Genomic DNA, 19,726 nt, shown 5'->3' on the forward strand with positions numbered 1-19,726 from the left:
AGTGAGCTTCCTCTGACTTCGATTCCTCTTTATATCCATGCCCAAAATTCTAGAAGCCGGACCTAGATCCTTCATCTCAAACTCAGACTTCAGTTGGATCTTCATTTTCAGTAGCTCATCTTTATCTTTGCAGGCAATTAACATGTCATCTGTATAGATCAGTAGATACATGTAGTTGCCACTTCTCATCTTAGTAATATAGACACATGTATCATATTTGCTTCTTGGGAATCCCTTATTCATCATGAACTCATCAAATCTGAGATACCATTGTCTTGGGGATTGCTTGAGCCCATATAAAGACCTTTTCAGCAAGCAGACCTTAGATCCATTTGTGAAGCCCTCTGGTTGTTGCATAAACACCTCTTCATCTAGTGTCCCATGTAGAAAGGCTGTTTTTACATCCAGTTACTCCAATTCAAGGTCTTGTATAGCTGTGGCTGAGAGCATGAGTCTGATGGAAGTATGTTTTACCACATGAGAGAAGACCTCATGATAATCAACATCCTCCACATGAGATTACCCATTTGCCACCAATCTAGCTTTATATCTTGGCTTCTCAATTCCAGGAATACCTGGTTTTAGTTTGTAGACCCACTTGCAGCCTATGATTCTTTTGTTAGTAGGTCTTTCCACCAAAATCCATGTCTGATTCTTCTTGAGAGACTCCATCTCTCCAGTCATGGCCTTGAACCACATCTCTTTTTGATTGTTGTGTTGAGCTTCAGTGAAACTTTGACGCTCTTCTTCAATTGTCTATGCAATGTTTAGAGCAAAGGCAATGAGACCAGCTTCTACAAATCTTGTAGGAGGTGTGATTCTTCTTCTGGTTCTATCTCTGGTTAGCAGATAGTCACTGAGCTCTTCTCTGTCATTTTGGCATCCTTGGTCTTGATCTTGAGCTTGTTCATCTGTTTCCAGATTTTCCTGATCTTGAACTTGCACTGGAGGTTCAGCTCCACCTTGATCTTGAATGCCTATTAAATCTGGAATGACTTCTTGTACCTGTGGAGAGTTTTCTTGTCTCTGGTCAAGCTGTGAGCTTGTCTGAGTTTCAGGGTTAGTCTTATAGAAAACAGTTTCATTGAAGACAACATCTCTACTGATAACAACTCTCTTGTCATCAACTAACCACACTCTAAACCCTTTCACACCATCAGGGTAACCTAGAAAGACACCCTTCTTAGCTCTAGGATTAAGCTTACCTTGACTGGTATGAACATAGACAATGCAGCCAAAGGGTCTAAGGTGACTATACTCAGGTTTCTGACGAGACCACACTTCTTCAGATACCTTAAAGTCTATGGAGGAGTTTGGGGACCTATTGATGAGATAACAGGCAGTGGCAACAACTTCATCCCAAAAGGACTTTAGAATGCCAGACTCAGATAACATGCACCTAGCCTTATTCATAATAGTTCTATTGAATCTCTCAGAAACTCCATTCTGCTGTGGGGTATAGGTACAAGTGTGTTTCCTAGATATACCCCATTTAGTACAAAATCTATCAAACTCAGAGTTGCAAAACTCTAACCCATTATCAGTCCTAAGGCGTTTCACTCTCCTATTTGTTTGGTTCTCTACTAAGGTCTTCCAGGTCACAAACTTCTCAAAGGATTCATCCTTTGTCCTCATAAAGTATATCCAGACTTTCCTAGAACAATCATCAACAAATGATATGAAATATTGACATTTTGATAAAGAAGTTGGTACCTGTGGAGAGCCCCATAGGTCAGAGTGAATGTAATCAAGAGTCTCCTTGGACCTGTGAATTCCTTTCTGAAAGCTTTGCCTGTGAGTCTTGCCTGAAATGCAGCTTTCACAGAATTCAAGTGCTGTCAGGTTTGAGCTCTTGATTAGCCCTTGCTTGATCAATTCTTGAAGGCCTCTGATGCTCATATGCCCTAGTCTTTTGTGCCAAAGGGCAGTATCTGATTGGTGCCTTGTGATTGACTCCACCTCTCCTGTTAGTCTCTCCTTCAAGAACATACAGACCATTTTCCAAATTTCCTTTCAAGGCTAGTAAGATGCCCTTGAAAATCTTGATGACTCTACCTTGAGCTTTGTACGAGTATCCTGCTTTATCAAGAACACCGAGCGAGATTAAATTCCTTTTGAGTTCAGGAGTATACCTCACTTCCTTCATGATTTTGATTGAGCCATCTGGTCTCTTGATCTTCACAAAACGAGCACCATGGACATCACAAATGTGGTTATTTCCCATGAGCACTTTTCCATTGTTGGGTTGATAGTCGAAGAGCCATTCCCTTCTTGGTGTCATGTGGAAACTACAACCCGAGTCTAAGATCCATTGATCTTTAGGGTCATCATCAGAAACTGTCAGCACTTCTGCATAATCGAGCCCACTTGATACATTTGCTGAATCTTCTGATGTGCTTGTCTCTGGATTCTTATTTCTTTCTGGACATTGACGCCTCCAATGACATTCCTTGTTGCAATTCCAGCAGACAGTCTTTGACTTGGACTTCGATCTTGACTTTGACTTCTTTCCCTTTTCTCTTTTCTCAGTCATTCCTCTCACGTTGAGTCCTTCAGCTCGAGCGTTCTAGGGGTTGGCCTTGAGATCAAGGTCCTTAGAATATGCTACAGAAACAACCTCATCAAGTGTTAGTGTTTCTTTGCCATACCTAAGAGTATCACATAATTGTTCATAAGCTTTAGGAAGAGAATTGAGTAAGAAGATGGCTTGATCCTCGTCGTCAATATTGACATCAAGATTCTCAAGATCGGAGACGAGCTTGGTGAACTCGTCCACATTTTCATCGATTGACTTCTGATCATTCATCTTGAAGCTGTAGAACTTTTGCTTCAGATAGATCCTCGTGGGTAGAGTCTTCGTCATTTACAGTGACTCAAGCTTGAGCCACATTCACGCCGATGATGCCTCTTTGACCACTTTTCTCAGGATCTGGTCACTGAGACTCAGATCATAAAATGATCGCATTCTTGGCCTTCTTCAGGATTTCTTGTTTTCAATCTGGTGTCAGTGTCTGTGACATCTTGGATTCGCCTTTTAGAGCTTCATCAAGCCCTAGATTTCCGAGGTGCGCTTCCATCTTGATCTTCCATAGAATGAAATCATTCTTGCCATCAAACTTCTCGATATCGGACTTGGTGTTCGACATTGTTGAATCTTGATCAGGGATTCTTCAAGGTCAAGGTGAAATTCCAAAACTGTCGATGCGAAGAGAAGGCCTTAAATTTCTGAAACTAAGATGAGAAAGGAAGGTTCTGATACCAATTTGTTAGAGTAAACAACACGTAAACCGGAAATCACACAGCAAAACAGATCAAAATTACAAACAAAGAAATAACTTCCTGCGCAAGCAAGCGAGAGTGATTGAGCGCCAAAAACAAAAGAAGAAGGAAATGGACGCAAGAGATTTATCCTGGTTCGGATCAATACGATCCTATTCCAGCTAGGGCACGAGAACTCAAACTCCACTATGCTCAGAAACAATTACACGCAAGAATTCGCACACAAAACTGATTTCCTAAAGAATAAAACCCCGAGTCCGATCACAATCCGATCGTTCCTCAATACAAGAATCACTCAAGTGTTTCCCTAAGAACTGAGATCCCAATCTCGTTCTGCTCTCTCTAGAAACCTCTCACAAGTAATTCTCTCACTTATTCTTTCTCTGTTTGTTTCTCACGAATGAATCTGATAAACGTCCGAGTCTAAGCCTTCTAGTACTTATAGCACAAGCCTAGATCTAAGACGGTTATTTCTAACTGTCTTGTTGACGTGGCTCTGACTTGGACTGAACACGTGTGATGTAGCTGACCACTGATCTCACAGGACCCTATTTATATTGGTGTCTTAATTCGATCAGTTTTTTGCTCTCCTCTTAAATCGAAGAATTTTCTTTTCGACAATAGATTGATATCCTGAAGTTTGATATTATTGGGTTATATGTGTTGATCTGAGATCAAATTGCCTTTGTCGGGGCATAGGATTTTTATAGTGAAGAAACAAATAGAAGGATAGAGAGAGAGAGAGAGATTTCAATTTTTTTAGTACATAAAAAAATTAATTAATTATTTTTTAATTTGTAAAAATTACGCTGGTATTGACGGAGAGACAAAAAACCAACATTGAATATTTATCCCGCAACTTTTTTTGGGGATTGACCTCGTGATCTCTACTTTGGAGGTGGTGTGAAATTACCAATTAGTCTATGTTAGGAACCACATTTATCTCGTAACTTTTAAACAATATGTATATAAGTGATACAATCCGTAAACATAGGTATTTTTGTCGCCATTTTTCTCTAATCATAATCTCTATTAATAAAATTATTATATAAGATGAGGGTAATATAATTATTTTAGCACATATGATTAAGTAATACTCTTTGGTTTTATTTTTCATTTTTTTTTATTAATGTCAAAGAGCAAATAGAAGGATAATCTTTCTCATATTTTATCATTCATTTTTTTTTTCCCGTACTCTTTCTTTAAAAATCTGTGATGGGGTTCAAATCTTATTTAAAAGTCTAATTGTGTTTGGTAGTTAACTCAAAAAGTTTTTGTTTTCTATTTTTTAATTTTTGTAGTTGTATTGAAAAATTATTTTGCAGTTGTTTTCAAAAAGCTGTTTGGTACAGTTTTCATTTTTGTTTTTGAGAAATTGAAAAAACTGAAAAAAGTGTTTGGTATAGTTTTTATTTTTGTTTTTGAAAAAATGAAAAGAGAAGATGAGGAGAAGGAGGAGAGAAGAGAAGAAATTTTTTTTTTCCAAAAACACTTTTTATTTGTTTTCAGTTTTCTTTACTCTTTTACAAAACAATTTCAAAATTTTTTGAAATTTTTTTCCAAAAACTTAAACCAAACATGTTTTCAATTTTTTCCACTCAAAAACTAAAAAAATTGTTTTTGAGAGGAATACCAAACACACCATAAATTTTTTCGATTTTCTGAAGTTTAATAGTCATCTTTGTAATTATGCTTTAATGTCTAATATATTTAATTAGAATATTAGGTGTGTAGGTATCCACCCATATTTTCCCATTCCCTTTCGAACAAAACCTTAAAACTATTATCGTCATCACAAATTTAAGTTTTATAACCCTACCATTTTTTTAAAAATAATAAAATAGGCCTACCATTTTAATAATAGTTTATTTAAAACCGTTTATCCATTATCCATTATCCATTATTCATTTCCATTATCATTTCCATTACATATTAGAAGTGACAAAACTTCTAACCTGGTTCCGCCACATGGCGCTGTCAATCGGCGACACGTGGCGGAGACAAGTTAGAATTTTTATTTATTTATTTATTTTTTTTTTTCAACCCACATTACATTTATTTACATATTAGAAGTGGCAAAACTTCTAACTTGGCTCCGCCACATGGCGCTGTCAATCGGCGACACGTGGCGGAGCCAGGTTAGAATTTTTTTTTTTTTTCAACCCAAATATCAATATATTTTGTATAGTTTTTTTATGTATATTATAATCATTATTACTGATACTATATCAATAACATATATTATCATTTATTTTCTTTTCCGATCTTTAATTTTTTTTCCCTCTCTCATCAATATATTTTGTATATATTTTTTATTTCAACTTGAATCTTGGTGCCGCTAGGCAGCGACACGTGGAAGCCATTTTTTTTTCCTTCCGATTTTGATATTTTTTTTTACTTCCGATTTTGATTTTTTTTTTTTGCTTTCCAATTTTGATTTTTTTTTAAATTTTTTTATGTATATTATAATCATAATTACTAATACTATATTATACTATATCAATAACATATACTATCATTTTTTTTTCCGACCTTTAATTTTTTTTCCCTCTCTCATCAATATATTTTGTATATATTTTTATTTCAACTTGAATACTGGTGCCGCCAGGCGACACGTGGAAGCCATTTTTTTTCCTTCTGATTTTGATTTTCTTTTTACTTCCGATTTTGATTTTTTTTTTATTTCCAATTTTGATTTTTTTTCCCTTCCAAACATCAATATATTTTGTATAATTTTTTTATGTATATTATAATCATAATTACTAATACTATATTATACTATATCTATAGCATATATTATCATTTTTTTTCCGACCTTTAATTTTTTTTCCCTCTCTCATCAATATATTTTGTATATATTTTTATTTCAACTTGAATCCTGGTGCCGCCAGGCGGCGACACGTGGAGGCCATTTTTTTTGCTTCCGGTTTTGATTTTTTTTTTTTACTTCCGATTTTGATTTTTTTTCCCTTCTTTCATCAATATATTTTGTATAATTTTTTTTTATGTATATTAATTTCTTTCCTCCCTCTCTTATCAATATATTTTGTATAGTTTTTTAATGTATATTACATTTAATACAATTAAAAGTCTTCTACTTACTTTATTTTACTTATTTTTCTTTTTCACTTTTTAAAAAAAAAAATTATTGATGACTCACGCATCGCGTGTTTATTAAACTAGTACTTTATATAAGTTGGGATCCATATTCCATATAATACACAAAACATTTGTTGTTTGATTTTTTTATTTTATTTTGTTTAGAGTTTAGACTGACATCTGAAATATGCCAATCTCAAAACATAGACTGCATCAGAGCTTGTATTTATTGGAAGTCAAAGGCAAGGACTTCGGGCATTCAACGGTGTAAATGAAAAGTGACTTTGTAAGAGTGCTACAACAATTTCCCACAACACCGTTTCACTTTTTAATACATATTAGACAGTGAAAAATCTTTGATTAATCCTTGATTTAAACGTCTATGGGAAAAATGGAACAAATATATTGTTCAAAGCATATTTAAAAAGAATTTACCTCGGTGGAACTATTTCTTTTCCATAAAGCTAAATTCGATCCCTATCATAATAAAAAATTATCTTTGTTAACCATAAAGTAATATATTAAAAATCAAACTGGGCGTCAACTGATCCAATCGTAATTATATTATATGTATAAATTAGAATAACCTTTTCTACTCACAAATATGCACAGTTCAATAAACAGTTTTCTTTTAATAACATTTTTTAGAAAATAAAAAAGATTGAATCATACACACAAATAGTGTTTATTCGCACTATTTTTTTTAAGGTTATTGGCGGCAAAAATCCTTAAACTTGTACGCTGGATGCAGTTTGGTCCTCGATCTTTTTTTTCGTCGGGTAAAATCCCTAACGTTACATAAGTGTTTCGCCGTTACTCCTCTGTTTACGTGGACGGCGAAGATGAAACATAGATTCAGAATACACATTTTATGTATTTTTGTCACATAATAAAACAACAAATAAACTTCAAAATTTTAGAAAAAGGCTCGATAATCATTCAAACTTCAAACAAGAGCAAAAAAGTTTCAGAGCCCACAATCCTCCATTGACATCGATGATGGCCGAAGAGCATCAGCGTGACGACGGCGAAGATTTTGAACTCGAAGAGGAGGAGTACGCAGACCAGGACGAGCAAGAAGAGGATTTGACGAACACAAACCGTCCCCAACAATGGTGGTCGTCGGTGAATGAGGCGTGCAACGATGTCGATCATGAAAATGAAGATTCTGAAGGGTTTAGGTCTGAGAGTGAACTTGAAAGCCTCCACAGCGATGACGAAGGAGAGACGAGGATTAAGAAGAGGGAGTTTAACCCACACTCAAACATGGCTGATTTCAAATTCAGGCTAGGTATGCAATTTCCCTCAATTGTACATCTGAGACGTACGCTAAGAGAAGAGTTCATAAAGTTGGACAGGGAATTCGTTTATTACCACAACGATAGTACTAGGTTAAGGGCAAAATGTAAAGGAAATGGGTGCAAATGGGTAATGTACGCAAAGGTTCTTAATTCGGATAATAGGACAGTGAGAATCAATACGTTGATTGATAAGCACGATTGTGGGATAGTATTTGATAATAAGTTGGTCACCAGTACATGGCTTGCCAATCTTTTTCTGGATTATTTTCGACTGAACCCTAATCTAGATTATCAGAGCTTCAAGGAATTGAGCGCTGCAGCAAAGTTCACAAATGTGACGAAGTCCATGTTCTACAGAGCCAAGAAGAATGCAAGACGAGTCTTAGAGGGATCTGTGAAAGACCAATACGCTGTTTTGGAAGATTATTGCAAGGTATTGAAGGCTACAAATCCCGGGACCACTGCTCTTCTAAAAACAAATATGGTTAATGGCAAAAGAGTGTTTGAACGGGTCTATATATGCATGACGGCTTGTAAGGAAGGATTCAATATGGGATGTAGACCACTGATTGGTTTCGACGGTTGTTTTCTTAAAGGGTATTGCAAGGGAATGCTACTACCTGCTGTTGGTATTGATCCAAACAATTAACAGTTTCCTATAGCATATGCAGTAGTTGAGAAAGAGAACACACAAACTTGGACTTGGTTTATGACACTATTGAGTGAAGATCTTGACATTCATAACCCGAGTGTATTTACACTGATCAGTAATAGGAAAAAAGGATTAGAGAAAGCTGCTACAGACGTGTTCCCAGGAGCTGAAATGCGATTCTGTGTTCGACATCTACATGCAAATTTCAAGAAGGATCACGGTGGATTGCTGTTGAAACAAATGTTGTGGGGATGTGCTAGAGCCTCTACAGTTCCCGAGTTCAATAAGAAAATGAGTGAACTTAAACAAGAAGATGTGAAGGCGTATGAGTGGCTGGCGGCGAAGGATCCAAGAGAGTGGACAAAATCTCATTTTAGAGACAATGTCAAGTGTGACATGTTACTTAACAACCTTTGTGAAAGTTTCAACTCATCCATACTACCTGCAAGAGACAAGCCTATTGTCACTCTTTTGGAGAAGATAAGGTTTTTGCTTATGGTTAGATTTGAGGCAAAGAGGCAAGCTGTACAGAAGTGGGTTCAGCCGGTTGGCAAACAAATTTTGAAACTGACAGAGAAGTATAAGAATGTTGCAAGGTTTTGTCAATCAACACTGGCAAGGAATGCAAAGTTTCAGGTTACTTTTATGGGCTCTGAAACGTTTGTGGTAGATTTAAGGGCAAAGACTTGCACTTGCAGGATATTTCAGCTATCTGGCATACCATGCCCGCACGCATTATCATGTATTTGGTCGTCAGGATTAGATGTCCATGACTTCACTGATGCCTGGTATAAGCGTGAGGCTTATGTGGCTGCGTATAGTGGGGTCATAGAACCAATGACCAGCCCTGATAAATGGCCTGAACTTGGACTGAACCCTATTCTTCCACCCCCTGAACTAGCACTACCTGGTAGGCCCAAGAAGAAGAGAAACAGGAGTAACGATGAACCAGCTCCAGGTTAGTTGTAGTTATAGTTATATTTATATTTTAGTTCAGTTATAAAGTTTATTTCAGTTATGGTATGTTTTCTGTTTCTGCAGGTTTTGGTCCTTATGCAGATTATGCTACAAAGCATTCGAGGAAGGGTCAAGTGAACCACTGCAGTAGGTGTGGCCAAGCTGGACATTCACGAGTCAAATGTACCAATCCTCAATCTGATAAGGTATGTGTTACTAATATAATTTGAGAAGACGTATGAGATTGACATGTGACTCATATAAAATGTTTGATTGCAGGTGATTGTTAAGAAGAAGAGAGGCAGACCAAATAAAGAAAATCCAGCACCAGAGACTGTTAAGAGAAAGGAGAGAAGGAAGAAACAACAAGCAAAAGACAAGGCTTCTTCATCGCAGCCAAATGTTACATCCGAGACAGTTTTATTTAGGCCATAGTACCAGAATTTAAGTTGCCTTTTGTGCAAGAATATATAGGCCAAATGTATTTTGTGACCACATTACATTTTTTGTTTTACATTTAGGCCATAGTACATGAATTCTACCTGCTATTGTCACTGAATTTAAGTTGCCTTTTGTGCAAGAATATATAGGCCAAATGTATTTTGTGACCACATTACATTTTTTGTTTTACATTTAGGCCATAGTACCTGTATTGAAGTTGCTATTGTCACTGAATTTAAGTTGCCTTTTATTTTAAAGATCAGTACTTTATAGCTTTTGACTACTATAAGAGTAAGGATTTGTTATGTTATTCCTGATTTTATAGGATTGTTAAAGGCCTGTGAAGGATTGTGGTAATTGTTTAAATTTTGTGACCTGCATTTGTGGTAATTGTTATCTGTGCAGTAGAGTTTTTCATATTCTTCACCCTAGCTCTTGTGGTATATTTACATTGTACTTGTGGTAAATTTAGCAAAACCAAACTGCATACAGAGAAGTTCCATACCAGAATCTGTTAATAGAAAATAAACATTGTCATTAATACAAGTCAATACACAAACCAGACATCATAACCAGTCACTACCATTATCAAAACAAGCCGATACTAGTCAATACCATTGCCAAAACATTACACGCAGCCAGACATTACCAAAAAAAAGCCAATACTAGTCAATACCATTACCAAAACATTACAACCAGCCAAACCAGAAAATTACAACTAACACAAACAAAGCCACCATCAGAAACACATTTGCAAATAACACTCTTTTCAGCCAAACCATTCGAACTCGAAGTGAGACTATCTCGCACTCCAGCTTGTTCTTCTTCTTGATTAATCCGGGAATGATTTGCTTGGCTCTAGCGCAAATTTCAGGGTCTTTCCAAAGGAAAAAAGTACACACATCCTCATCCTGAGAATGGGAAGGAAAATAAATAAAATTAAACCCAACTGTAAAACCGAGCACTTAAAACCGAGCACCTCATCCTGAGAACTTAAAACACGAACAAATGGATTGAGATTTTTCTTACCTTTCCCTCCGCGCATCTATAAAACCGCCTCCCGGGATTTGACGGTGTCCATGACGTCCACTCCACGGCCGGCAGACCACATTAGCATGAATATCGCCGCATGTTCACCTCGTCCATGGGTTCGACTTCGTGATGTGAAGATGAGCTCGAATTCTTCCCAAATCGAGCTTTGGGAAAACTAGGTTTCATTTTGGGGCTTTATTTTTTCTTCAATCGAATTCCATCAAATAATAAGAATTTCCATATTTAAATGTATAAAATACATATTACATTTGATTCTTTTAATTGTGTTGCACACGATTTTGACACGTGGCAAACCGTTAAATGTAACTCTCAAAAGGAGTAACGGCGAAACACTTATGTAACGTTAGGGATTTTACCCGACGAAAAAAAAGATCGAGGACCAAACTGCATCCAGCGTATAAGTTTAGGAATTTTTGCCGCCAATAACCCTTTTTTTTAACATAACTTTATATATTTTTTTTCTTTAAATTAAATATATTAATTATTCCGGATGTAATAATGACGCAACCGAATTTATTTCTCTCTGCCTATTAATTCTGATCCCATCATATAATTATAAAGTGTTGAAGTTTATAAATTGAATAATGTATTGCTTTTGGTCACGTGGGATGTGTGGGCCCATTGGGGTGTATTTGAATCAAAATCCTGATCGCCAGCGAATCTCTGATTGGGTGGGTGATGATGGGTAACAATATGCCAAAGCCAGACCAGGCTGGTCTTGAATCTTGATCTATCTTCGATTTCTTCACCATATTTTTTGTTTTCTTTACCTATATTTATTTATTACTATTATTATTATTTTTTTTTATGAAAACCTATATTTATTTTTTATTCACTGTTTTTCTTATGTTCCAATCTACAAATATCTTGTTTTATAGTTGTCAATTGCTATTATTGGTGTCATGATCGGATCGATTTTGCATAGCTGTTACGAAAAGCAAATTTTTGTGACTGATTTTGACGCTGTCCTATGATTTCGATGGACTAAGTTTGTTACACCATCATGATCACCATAATAACGTTGGAGATTTGTTCATCTTTGCTCGAGTTCTTATTATTATTATTTTTTTCGTCATTAAGTTTGTTGATCAAGATTTAGGTTTTTTTTTTTTTCTTCGTGTTTGGTTAATGGAGAAGACTAAGAGAATAAGAGAGGTGGGAGTGAAATGAAAAAAAAGAGTAAAAAATAAAAAGTCACGAAATGAAATAGAGGGAAAAAAATGGAGATTTATTAGTATCTAACTTTTATTAAGAGGAGAGATTAAAATAGTAGTCAAACTATCAATTTATTTTAAAAGATAACCAACATTGATTAAAGTCCCAAAAATATCATTCTCTTCCACACCCAAACACCACACCACACCACAATCTTCCTTTGCGATCCACCGAATCTTCGCCAGAGACTCTCCGTCGCCGGCGCCGAAGAAGGAGCTTCGGACTCGATCGCCACCGCCTCATGTCCCTTCCGGAGAAACTCGCACCGGTTCTCCTCACCGGTGGTCCCGATATTGATTCCGACGTGGTTGTCGCTCGGGTCGCTGAATTCGGAGTTAAATCACGTGTCGAACTCGAAGGCGGCGAAGGCGGGGTCGGGGCACGCGGCGGTGGAGGTGCGATTTCAGATTCTAGGGATTTTGTTCGACAGTTAATTTGATTAACTATGACGAACTTCTTCCGAAAACGATTTCGAACATCGCCGAGTCTCGCGGTTGTGTCGATCCCGCCGTTCGAAGGTCGCAAGTTCAATTCTGCATATTAACTGTGATAGTTAATCAGATTTATTGTGAAAGTTAATTCGATTAAATGTGACGATCCTCCTCCATAAACGATCTCGAACATCAGCGAGTTTTGCGGCTGCACAGGTCTGACTGTTTGAAGGTAGGGTTGAGATTTCGCCGTTTGAAACTTTGATGAAAACTCCGATTCCGGCACCAGAGATAGCGGAGATGAAAGTTAATAAGATTTATTGTTGTTCTTGTTACAATTAATAAGATTTACTGTTGTTCTTGTTACGGGTAATGAGATTTACTATTTTTCTTGTTACCGTTATTATTATTTACTCTGACTGTTAATAATAACAACTCTTAAATGTATTATTGGAATATAGTAATGTTCTTATAACAAATTGATTACTTTTCTAAATATGTTAATAGTTGGGCTATAATTTTAAAATAAGGGGACTGTTTGGGCTAAATACCTAGACCGCCCTTAAAAATGAGTGAGGGTAGAAACAAATTTTTTTTCTTCGAATTTTAAAATTTAATTGATTTATAAGTATACACATAAGGCTTGATAATAAATATAACAATTTGTTAGTTTTGGTTAAAAATTGGTAAATACCAGCAAAATAGTAGTATTGGTGTCAATATCTTAATTAGAAAATGGGTTCATTAGTCATATAGTCATATTTACAGTTTTACATTGCTATATATATAGCTAATGTTTCGTAAATGTTAGATAAATAGCCACGTTCATGTATCACGCGTAAATTGACGTCAATATCTCACTATTTTATTTCAATGAAAGGACAAATCAGGAATAACATATCATGTTTATGATTATTTATTTAAAATTTATGAAACGTTGATTATATAGTAATTTCAAACGTTTTAGTTAGTTTATTATCTAATAATTAAAAAAAAAAAAATACATGTGCCGAAGGTGTCTTAATAAAATTAGAGATATTAATATTCTATTGACTGAGCCACAGAGACTCTCTCACTCACTGACTCTGTTTCTCATCCCTTTAAATGCTACTTCTTTCTCTACCACTCTAATAATTCAGATCCTCATTTTCAGGTACTCTCTCTCTCTCTCTTTCTTTCTCTCCCACACCTCCTTCTGTAATTGTTTCTCTTTTGGTCCTTAGCTTCTATTTTCGTTCCCCAACATTTTGCCTTTCGGTTTGTGATTCTGCTTTTCGTTTTATTTTGTGACTTGAAATGTGTTGTTTATCTTGTTCTTGCTCCCGGGTGTGTCTGTCACAAGACAATGTTCGGATTTTTAGGAGATAAATGTAACGGAAAGAGAAAAGATAACGTGACTCTGTAGTTAAGTGTGTGTGTGTGTGTGTCTCTCTCTCTCTCTCTAGAAAGTGAATATTGTTGGCCTTTTTTTGGGTTACAGATCTTGATTTGTTAAACATGGAAATGGATCTACGTTGCTGGTATAGTGATATGCTTTGTTAATGCCTTTCTAAAATTAGAGTTTCTGATGCTTTGCTTTGTTTTGCATGTTTTGTTTTCCCTCTTTTGAGACTATTCAAACAGATCCTACTTGGGTTTTGGACATGAAAGCTCCGTCAACTTTAATTCTGTGAAGCAGATCTTTACTCTCTGACCTTTTTTCAAAGATGACTTTTACTGATATGTGACTGTTGTTTCAGCTTAGCTGACTGATTTTATTTGGTTTCAGAAATCTCCTCCATGTTTCACATATTTATGTTGCAATAAACACAGTATTCATAGGAAAAATCAGATCTCTTATTTTGTCGGCTGCAGTAATAATGCCAATTATTACTAAATCCCCTACACTTTCCGTTATGATATTCTTATTGATTGTCATGCATTGCACATAATTATATCTTATAACTGATCGTAGAATGTTATCATGATTCATACATCTTGGATCTGCCTATCTGGGTGTTGCATTTTAACAATACACCTTTCTTACTTAAACTTGCTTGGTTGATTTGAAAAGATTTTGGGTTTGTTTCTTACGCAGAAAATCATTTCTTAAAATGAGCAAAGAACATCTTGGATTTCACTCACATTTTAACAAGCACATTGCAAGCTCTAGTGAGCTATAGTGATTTCTGGGGTTTTTTTTTTTTTTGTTGGTTTCAGAGCTTAGCCAAAATGTCGGATCTTGAGACACCGCTGCGTCCGAAGAGGAAGAAGGTGTGGGTGGACTACTTTGTGCAGTTCCGATGGATCATTGTGATCTTCGTGGTGCTTCCGATCTCGTGCACGATGTACTTCCTGACGTACTTGGGCGACGTGAGGTCGGAGAGGAAGTCGTTCAAGCAGAGGCAAAAAGAGCACGACGAGAACGTGAAGAAGGTGGTGAAGAGGCTCAAGGAGCGAAACCCTTCCAAGGACGGGCTCGTCTGCACGGCCCGGAAGCCCTGGATCGCCGTCGGGATGAGGAACGTTGACTACAAGCGGGCCCGCCACTTCGAGGTCGACCTCTCCGCTTTCCGCAACGTCCTCGACATCGACACCGAGAGGATGGTCGCGAGGGTCGAGCCGTTGGTCAACATGGGCCAGATCACGCGCGTCACCGTCCCCATGAACCTCTCTCTCGCGGTGGTGGCCGAGCTCGACGACCTCACCGTCGGTGGCCTCATCAATGGGTACTCTCTCTCCCTTTAAGGGCATTCTAGCTATTTAGCCAATTTCAAACTTGATTTTAAGAAACTAGCCAGCGCATCGTCTGTTTCAGTAAATTAGTCATTTACCAAAATTAATGCTATCTGATTAATGAGGCCACGTCATTATTAAATGTGGTTAGATTGCAAATCCTACGTTTCGGCCTAGTCCGTGAGATTGAGAGAAATTGATTTTCATCAAACGGACCCTTTTAAGTTTTCTTTCTTGTCATTAACGAACGGGCTAACCCGGGGGGGCTCTGTAGGTACGGGATCGAGGGAAGCTCTCACATCTACGGGCTGTTCTCGGACACGGTGGTGGCGTACGAGATAGTCTTGGCGGACGGTCGGGTTGTGCGAGCCACGAAGGACAACGAGTACTCGGATCTCTTCTACGCGATCCCGTGGTCGCAGGGCACGCTGGGGCTTCTGGTTTCGGCGGAGATAAAGCTGATCCCGGTGAAGGAGTTCATGAGGCTGACCTACAAGCCGGTGGTGGGCAGCCTCAAGGACCTCGCCCAGGGCTACGCGGACTCGTTCTGCCCCAGGGACGGCGACCAAGACAACCCCGAGAAGGTTCCGGACTTCGTGGAGACGATGATCTACTCGCCCAAGCGAGGTGTGTGCATGACGGGGCGGTACGCTTCGAGAGAGGAGGCGAATCGGAAGGGGAACAAGATCAACCGCGTCGGGTGGTGGTTCAAGCCGTGGTTCTACCAGCACGCCGAGACGGCTCTGGAGAGGGGCGAGTTTGTTGAGTACATTCCGACGAGGGACTACTATCACCGCCACACGCGGTGCCTCTACTGGGAGGGCAAGCTCATCCTCCCCTTCGGGGACCAGTTCTGGTTCCGGTACCTCCTCGGGTGGCTCATGCCCCCCAAGGTCTCCCTCCTCAAGGCCACCCAGGGGGACGCCATCCGCAACTACTACCACGAGATGCACGTCATCCAAGACATGCTCGTCCCCGTCTACAAAGTCGGCCAAGCCCTCGAGTGGGTCGACCGAGAAATGGAGGTACGTTAAAACCATTTTGAACAAGAATTGACCGAGTCAAATCCATGTGGATCCTTATAAACATATTACTTTCATAACAAGTATCACCTACTGTATGCTTGTATTTTTCACATAATGATAATATTTTTATTTTTATTTTAAGCAATCATCAAATATATCAGTACCTAGATTTCCCTCTATTCTTATTAGCAGGGAATCCTATGCCGAGGTCTTCGGATAATGGATTATTCTTGTTAACTCATTGTTTTTTTTTTCCTTTACGAAAAAAACATCCTTTTCCTAAATCTTCTATATTACAAATCTCTAATCCATCTTGTTAACCCCATGTTTTTTTGTCCTTTATCGAAATCCACCTTCAACAAAACACCCCTTTACGCTACAAACAACGGTAAATGGTTAACCATCATGTCATGACTGTTTGTTTTTCAGGTGTATCCAATCTGGCTGTGCCCGCACAGGCTGTTCCGTCTACCCGTGAAGACCATGATCTACCCGGAGCCGGGGTTCGAGCAGCACCGGAGGCAGGGAGACACGGAGTACGCGCAGATGTACACGGACATCGGAGTCTACTACGCTCCGGGGCCGGTGCTGAGAGGAGAGGTGTTCGACGGAGTCGAGGCGGTGAGGCGGCTCGAGGACTGGATGATCGAGAACCACGGGTTCCAGCCACAGTATGCGGTGTCGGAGCTGAGCGAGAAGAATTTCTGGAGGATGTTCGACGCCGACCTCTACGAGAGCTGCCGCAAGAAGTACGGGGCCGTCGGCACCTTCATGAGCGTCTACTACAAGTCCAAGAAGGGCCGCAAGACCGAGAAGGAGGTCCGCGACGCCGAGCAGGCCCATCTCGAGACCGCCTACGCCGAACTCGATTCTTAGATGTTTCTTTCTCGCCTCTTTTCGGATTTTTTTTTTTTAGTTCACTTGTTCGGATTGTTGAAAGACTTTTGAGATGTTTGAAATAATTCATCATGTTCTTTTAGTGCATTGTGAACATTGTGGTTTCCCGGGTTGTAGAACAGTGAATGAAATTGGTCTAGCGTTGGAGATTTGGGAGTTTATTGCTGGTATAGCCAATTTTAGAGAAATTTCTAATGTCAGATTCACCTCATTGTAAAAGTTGGTGAATACATGCATAGTTAACGATTAGCCTCTTTCATGATTATGAAAACTTTTAATTTTTAATTTTTATTTTTTATTAGAGTGAATACATCTATAAGAATTAGACTGGGGGCATTTTATCATCTTTAGTTGTTTCATTAATTACTTTAGCATTTTTAATTGTTGTGGGATCAATTTGTTAGCACAATTATTACAAAGACACTAGAAACTTATTAATTACATTTTAGCTAATATTTCAATTTTTTTTAAAGAAATAGTCATCTAGTTTGTCTCATTTTAGCTAATTACACGGCTTTGTATTTAAAACTCAAAATCAAATATTTTTTTATTGATTCAATTAATATTAATTAGTTGATTTGTTTATAAAATTATAAGAAGCAATCATTATATTTATTATTTACGTTGATTGTTCCTTTTTGAATTTTCACTTGAGTCGTGTTCATCATTTCATCACGTTTGAACCAAGGATTTAAAAACCGGGGGAACCGGACGGGAACCGGTCCGGTTCCCCCTTTTTGGAGCTCCCCGGCACCGGAACCACCAAAACCGGAACTTTCCGGTGGTTCCGGGAAAACCGTCGCGACCTAGACCATTTTTGCCAGCTTTCCGACCGGATCCCGCCGTCCCGCCCATTTCCCGACGCGACGAAGGCCAAATCTTCCCAGATCCCGCCGGTAACCCCTTTCCCGGTCCACTTCCCGGCCAAATTTTATTTTTTGATGATTTTGAGTTTAAAACTTGAAATTTCTTGATAATTTTTGAAGATTAAGTATAAATTGATAGTTGTGAACTTAAATGTAGTGTTGATTTAAGGTTTGTGTTCATGATTCTAATTTTTTGTAATTAATCCGAATTATTTGGTAATTTTTTTATTATTTAGTGATGATTAAGGTTATGATGAAGTGGTTTATTGATTTATGAAGATATTTTGTGACTTGTTTTTAATTTTAGAAATTTTGTGTTGACACTACTACAAATTAACATATTGGGTGCGGAAGGGTATTAGGTGCGACATGTCGCACCTAAATGTCGCACCTAAGAACATATTAGGTGCGACATGTCGCACCTAATAGTCTTCCATGCGCCTAAAAATTTCGCTGATGTTTATGGCTATCCGGTGCGACTTTGGCGCACCTGATATGAAATTGTCGCACCGGATACTATTAGGTGCGACATATGTCGCACCTAATATCATTGGGTGCGACAGGTGTCGCACCTAATGGGTTAAAAAATTTAAAACGGTCAGAAGTTCCCCCCGAATGTTTTGGGTTCTGGAATTTCACATTGGGTGCGACGGTGTCGCACCTAATAGTCATATTAGGTGCGACTTTTATGACTATTAGGTGCGACAATGTCGCACCTAATAGTTTTAGGGTATTTATATACCCGAGCGTCTTCTTCTTCGCCCAACCTCACTCTCTCACTCTCTAACTCTCTCTTCTCTCTCTCTCTCTCCGACGCTCGTCCCCGGCGCCACCAGCCCCGCCTCCAGCCCGACCGACGCTCGTCCCCGGCGCCACCAGCCCCGCCTCCAGCGCCCGACGCTCGTCCCCGGCGCCACCAGCCCCGCCTCCAGCCCGACGCTCGTCTCCGGCGGACCAGCCCCGCCTCCATTCCCGGCGCCGTCCTCCAGGTAAGCCTCACACTCTCTCTCTCTCTCTCTCTCTCTCTAACTCTCTCTTCTCTCTCTCTCTCTCCGACGCTCGTCCCCGGCGCCACCAGCCCCGCCTCCAGCCCGACCGACGCTCGTCCCCGGCGCCACCAGCCCCGCCTCCAGCCCGACCGACGCTCGTCCCCGGCGCCACCAGCCCCGCCTCCAGCGCCCGACGCTCGTCCCCGGCGCCACCAGCCCCGCCTCCAGCCCGACGCTCGTCTCCGGCGGACCAGCCCCGCCTCTATTCCCGGCGCCGTCCTCCAGGTAAGCCTCACACTCTCTCTCTCTCTCTCTGTCTCTCTCTCTCTCTGTCTCACTCTCTCTCTCTCTCTCTCTGTCTCACTCTCTCTTCGGTGCAGGGAGTACAAGTGGGATTCTGTTTGGCAGTGCAACCAGGTGAAGAAGAGATCGGAATTATCGGACGTACGTAAAACACGTTAGATATTTCAATGCCTTGTCAATCGGTCACACAACTAATCTTTTTTTTTTCCTTTTCTTCTTTTCTTTTTTTGCAGAGAACTTCTTGAAGGGCTATAGACCAGCTCCCGGCCCACCCTCGGCCCAGCCATCGCCGCAGCTTGGTCACTCGTAGCCCCGTCGTCTCAGTGCCTCGTCGTCGCCTCGGAAAAACGTTAGGTATTTGTAATTATTAATATTTATAGATTATTTAATATTTTTAGATTATTTCGTATAGATTAATTAGTAATATATATGAAAATAGTAACATGTTAGATTAAATGATAATAGAACTTTGATGAAAATAGTAGCATATAGTAATAGTCAAT

At 39.1% G+C, this 19,726-nt stretch overlaps 2 protein-coding genes across 2 annotated transcripts; both read left to right on the forward strand.

Moving 5' to 3' along the window:
- Positions 1-7,428: 7,428 nt before the first annotated feature.
- LOC149401995 (uncharacterized) lies at positions 7,429-12,431 on the forward strand. The gene is made up of 5 exons (XM_089609402.1): positions 7,429-9,289; positions 9,391-9,494; positions 9,583-9,705; positions 10,202-10,242; positions 12,101-12,431. Exons 1-5 carry the CDS (start codon positions 8,389-8,391, stop codon positions 12,429-12,431), a joined length of 1,500 nt encoding a protein of 499 aa, XP_089465528.1. The 5' UTR covers positions 7,429-8,388.
- A 1,034-nt stretch (positions 12,432-13,465) lies between these two features.
- DWF1 (cell elongation protein / DWARF1 / DIMINUTO (DIM)) lies at positions 13,466-17,226 on the forward strand. Its single transcript, XM_089608914.1, has 4 exons — positions 13,466-13,581; positions 14,628-15,136; positions 15,418-16,168; positions 16,598-17,226. Exons 2-4 carry the CDS (start codon positions 14,640-14,642, stop codon positions 17,042-17,044), a joined length of 1,695 nt encoding a protein of 564 aa, XP_089465040.1. The 5' UTR covers positions 13,466-13,581; positions 14,628-14,639; the 3' UTR covers positions 17,045-17,226.
- The last annotated feature ends 2,500 nt before the right edge of the window (positions 17,227-19,726 follow it).

The sequence above is a fragment of the Urtica dioica genome, chromosome 3 (genome assembly GCF_054948205.1).
Source record: "Urtica dioica subsp. dioica isolate 48M chromosome 3, U.dioica_male_clone48M_v1_H2, whole genome shotgun sequence".
NCBI lineage: Eukaryota > Viridiplantae > Streptophyta > Magnoliopsida > Rosales > Urticaceae > Urtica > Urtica dioica.

What these genes read in the sequence shown, in the direction of transcription:
- LOC149401995 (XM_089609402.1), top strand. Translation starts at nt 8,389, where the DNA reads ATGACACTATTGAGTGAAGATCTTGACATTCATAACCCGAGTGTATTT. An exon ending in CCAATCCTCAATCTGATAAG is followed by an intron (nt 9,495 to 9,582) that starts GTATGTGTTACT and finishes ATTGTTAAGAAG; the next exon opens with AAGAGAGGCAGACCAAATAA. An exon ending in GAAGTTCCATACCAGAATCT is followed by an intron (nt 10,243 to 12,100) that starts GTTAATAGAAAA and finishes CATTGATTAAAG; the next exon opens with TCCCAAAAATATCATTCTCT.
- DWF1 (XM_089608914.1), top strand. Translation starts at nt 14,640, where the DNA reads ATGTCGGATCTTGAGACACCGCTGCGTCCGAAGAGGAAGAAGGTGTGG. An exon ending in GTCGGTGGCCTCATCAATGG is followed by an intron (nt 15,137 to 15,417) that starts GTACTCTCTCTC and finishes GGGGCTCTGTAG; the next exon opens with GTACGGGATCGAGGGAAGCT. An exon ending in GGGTCGACCGAGAAATGGAG is followed by an intron (nt 16,169 to 16,597) that starts GTACGTTAAAAC and finishes TTTGTTTTTCAG; the next exon opens with GTGTATCCAATCTGGCTGTG.